Genomic DNA, 4397 nt, shown 5'->3' on the forward strand with positions numbered 1-4397 from the left:
TAAGATGCTGGGCGTTGATTTCGTCCAATTCCGAGAATATTTCCTTACTAGGATTTCTGAAACCAAAAACAGCAGAAAACAGGAACTGGCACTTCGGCATCTCGTCAATAGGTTAGTTCCAGAAAATGCATAAATATGACATATAATGTGTATAAAACATGTAGATATCATCAATAATGTGGCATGGAACATAAGAAATTATCGATACGTCGGAGACGTATCAGTTTCAAACATGGAAATTTCAAGATGAACATCCCAAATGATTCATTTTAGAGCGACTAAGAAGGATACGGGCTTCCCTTTTCATTTTCATCTTCTATACTTGTTTAAATCTTGGTCAAACCTAGGATTTGACCAAGATTCAAATGTGCATCAAAATTCCAAAAAAAATCAGAAAAATGAAAAACCAAAGCACATGGTTTTCTTATGTCATATAGTAAGCATTAAAGTTGATAAACAAGGTCTAGACATATTCAAACAAGAAAAATCATGTATCTACCCCCTAACCCTAAACTTTGTCTTATGTAGTCAAGCATGAAGAGAAGTGGTTTTGGGTTTCAAATATGGAAATTTCAAAAACCTATCAAAAGCTTCATTTTAGAGTGACTGACTAACAAGGATCCATGCTTACCTTTTCATTTTCATATTTTAAACTTGTTTAAATCTTGGTCAAGCCTAGGATTTGACCAAGATTTAAATGGGCATAAAATTAAAAAAAATCAGAAAAATGAAAAACCTCCCAAAAGCTTCATTTTAATTAGACTGACTGGTTAATTAAGAAGGATCCAAACTTAATTACCTTTTCATTTTCACATGTTAAACTTGTTTAAATCTTGCACAAACCTAGGATTTGACCAAGATTCAAATGGGCACAAAAGTTCAGACAAAAAATCTAAAGAAGGAAAAACCAAACCACATAGCCTTCTTATGTCATATAGTAAGCATTCAAGTTGATAAACAAGGTTTAGACATATTCAAGCCAGACAAATCATGTATCTACCCCCTAACCCTAAACTCGGTCTTATGAAGTCTAGCATGAAGAGAAGTTGTTTTGGGTTTCAAACGTTTAAGCCAAAAGCCCCATTTCAAATATTTCAAACTTATTCAAATTTGGTTCAAATTTGAAAGACATACAAGTTATAGCACACATAGTGCATACATGTTCACACATACTGCACTAGACGCTAACCCTATAGTTTGAGGCCATTGGATGAGGTCGAAAAAATTCTTGGATTAGAAATGGGGTTGTTCGAACCCCGTAGTTGGATTTTTTTGAAGCTTGATTTGTAGAACTGGGCAAAACCCTAGTTTAACCTATTTAATTATAGATTCGTAGGTCGATTTTCTACCTTTTCTCTACTACTATAATGTAGCAGTTTTGAATTTAGATTTACCACCCCTTTCCTGCCAAAACAGCCATGGAGTCTTCTCTACCGTTGATTTGTCATTATGGGTTAAGATCTACCGTTCATCAATCACCACAGCTTAGAATCCAACGGCTAGAGTGCACTGGATTCGCCTCTCCTGTCACACAGATCAAGTCTGGCCCGGTTCAGTTGTGTGAACCACCTAGGAGCTAGGAGAACTTTCCAGAATTAGCGTGGATCTTCCGTGGGTGAGTGATATAGGATAGTATTGTAGGTAGCAAAAGATCCTTTAAATAGAAAGAAAATCATCACATGTTATACTCCTACTACTGTAACTTGATTGACACACGGGACTCCATGAGGCAACATGAAATCGAGCCACCTATCCGGCTAACGATCAACGTAGTCAAACCATTTCTTGAGGCAGACCACCTCGCTCCCGGCATTGCCGTACGGCTCGACGGAGAGGAACCCGTGGTCCTGCCCCTGGAACTTCATGAGCTCCACCGACTTACCCGGCCCATCTCTCCTTGAGTGGTTGACGAGCATCGGTAGGAGCTGGAGGCCGTCCATCGAAGAAGCAGGGCATGTTGAAGCTAGCTGCCCATAATATACCCACCTCTGTGGTAGTTGACGATCGCCAGGAGCTTCTCCCCGGAAGAGGAGGAGGCCCCCTCTGGCTTGTACACGCGGAACTTGCATACGTCGCCGCTGGCTTCGCACACGGCACACGACACGACGTCCTTCCACTGAACGACGGGCTGGCAGGCGGCGGGGTCGGGGTCGGGGGAGGGTAGGTGTACTCGGCGCCGTCGCTGAGGAGCTGGAGTAATCCGAGCACATCCTCCACGACGTGCAGTGGCGGGAAGAACGCCATGGGGGCGGAATGGGCGGTGTAGGCTATGAAGTGAAGCTAAGTTGGCTGAATGTGCTTCACGTTCTGATTTCTTCTTAACTGAAGCTTACACATAAATTAAATAAAAAAGAAACGTGCAATAACCAAAACACTTCAAATTTTAAGATGCTAATTATACCATTGAATGAACAATCGTCTTTCCAAATTTATGCATGTATTTATTCATGTTTTATAAATCCTTTACTAGAATTGTGCATGTCTTATTTGAAATCCACTGAAAATAATTTACTTTATAAAAAATAAAGAGTTTGTCCATAAAACTTAATCTTGATTTTTTAGAGAAACACAAACTGGCTTTGACCCGTCTTTACAGAAATTAAGTTGTGTATACGTCGATTTAACTTGATCTAGAATGTATTTTGCTGAAATTAAAAGTGCATGAATCGAGTATAAAAATCCTAGAGCTCACAAACAGATACGCCATTAATCTTGTAATATTTGTTTTATACTTTTTCTACTCCTAGGACAACTAAAAAATAACTAATTTTAAGTCGGCGAAATACATAATCAAAATATTGAGATCGATCTATGCAAGTTCAAAGATATGATAAGATCTCGGGCGGCTATACTTCTAGGCTGAGAGATACTTATTTATAAGTTCACTAAGAAATAACCACTCCACTTGTTATTATAAATAATGTTGAAGGTGTTTAAGGTGCTTTTATTTGTTCCTAAATCACATACAGTTAATAAAAAATAGATTGTGTCAAACATGGACTTTATGAAAAAAAAACATTGTTAATATGTTAACCAGGAGAAAACTATCTATAAGTCAACCAAGAAATAGTCACTCCCTTTGTTATATGTTCTAAGGTATTTTAGTGTGTTTAGTTATGTAATTCAAAAAAACTCATGGTAGTACCAAATACATGAGAATATGTCAGATGCAAACTTTATGAAAAACATTGATAGTGTGTTTCAATTTAGACTTATAATAAGTTTTGTAATTCAATTAAGAATATAAGATGGTAACTTTATACCACCATGCGTATGTCTTTCATTTCGGTGTTTTGTCTTCAAATCTTAATGGAAAGGAAATTGAGTTTAAATGTACAAGCAGTAAATAATATATCTTTTAAAATTTATATGATTCTCTTTTTAACGTGCAAAGCACGTGCTACTTACTAGTATTATTACTATGCATCACATGTGTGTTTGCCCGTCGAGTGAAACTCGGAGGAAGAGGGATCACTCGGAAGGAGAGAAGAAGGGAGAGAATTATGGTGACTCCCCTTTTTCGGGTGATGATGTTGACTGTTGTGCTGGGTTTGTCAGTGAGCAGGAGGTGCGAGCGAGGCCGAGAATGAGAGAGATTTTTTTTGTGTGAGAGGGACAACTGAAGGATCCAGAAGGACCCACAGACTCCCAATACGCATCCTGATTCCTGATGCGTCTTCTCTTGACAAAGAAAATGGCTGGGAGTTTGCGTACCTATTGCACGTGACTTGTGCTCACTGACGTGTGGGACCTGATGCATGGGCACCACACGTAAGTGACAGACCTGTTGGTGTAAAAACTCGGTTGATTATTATAGTGCATTAGAACAAAGTTTCCTATGGATTCAAGGGTAGTAAATCCAAGTTAACTCATTTACATGACATTATTTTTTTCCATGAAGCAAAGTTAACACACCTATCAATTGGTACATTTTGGAGTGACTAAGAAGGATCCATGCTTACTTATTCGTTTTCACGTGTAAAACTTGTCTAAATCTTGGTCAAACCAAATTGGCAGAAAATTCAAAAGAAAAACAGAAAAATGAAAAACCAAAGCACATAGTCTTATATGTCATATAGTAAGCATTAAAGTTAATAAACAATGTCTAGACATATTCAAACCATACAAATCATGTATCTACCCCCTAACCCCTAAACTGTGTCTTATGAAGTCAAGCATGAAGAGAAGTGGTTTTGGGTTTCAAACATGGAAATTTCAAAAACCTCCCAAAAACTTCATTTTAGAGTGACTAAGAAGGATACATGCTTCCCTTTTCATTTTCATGTTTTAAACTTGTTTAAATCTTGGTCAAACCTAGGATTTGACCAAGATACAAATGGCCGCAAAAAAATAAAAAAAAATAAAAAACAAAAGCACATAGTCTTCTTATGTTATAT

The 4397-nt window shown here is 37.6% G+C and overlaps 1 protein-coding gene across 1 annotated transcript; it reads right to left on the minus strand.

The window, feature by feature from the left end:
- Positions 1-1757: 1757 nt before the first annotated feature.
- On the minus strand, positions 1758-2244 carry LOC127318562 (uncharacterized). Its single transcript, XM_071824873.1, has 2 exons — positions 2068-2244; positions 1758-1967 (listed from the first exon to the last, which is right to left on the minus strand). The coding sequence occupies exons 1-2, from the start codon at positions 2242-2244 to the stop codon at positions 1758-1760; spliced, it is 387 nt and encodes a 128-aa protein (XP_071680974.1).
- Positions 2245-4397: the final 2153 nt, after the last annotated feature.

The sequence above is a fragment of the Lolium perenne genome, chromosome 1 (assembly GCF_019359855.2).
Source record: "Lolium perenne isolate Kyuss_39 chromosome 1, Kyuss_2.0, whole genome shotgun sequence".
In the NCBI taxonomy this organism is placed as follows: Eukaryota; Viridiplantae; Streptophyta; class Magnoliopsida; order Poales; family Poaceae; genus Lolium; species Lolium perenne.

Coding starts and splice junctions, on each gene's coding strand:
- LOC127318562 (XM_071824873.1), bottom strand. CDS start 2,244: ATGGCGTTCTTCCCGCCACTGCACGTCGTGGAGGATGTGCTCGGATTA. Junction 1,968..2,067: donor CGAAGCCAGCGGCGACGTAT/GCAAGTTCCGCG, acceptor TATTATGGGCAG/CTAGCTTCAACATGCCCTGC.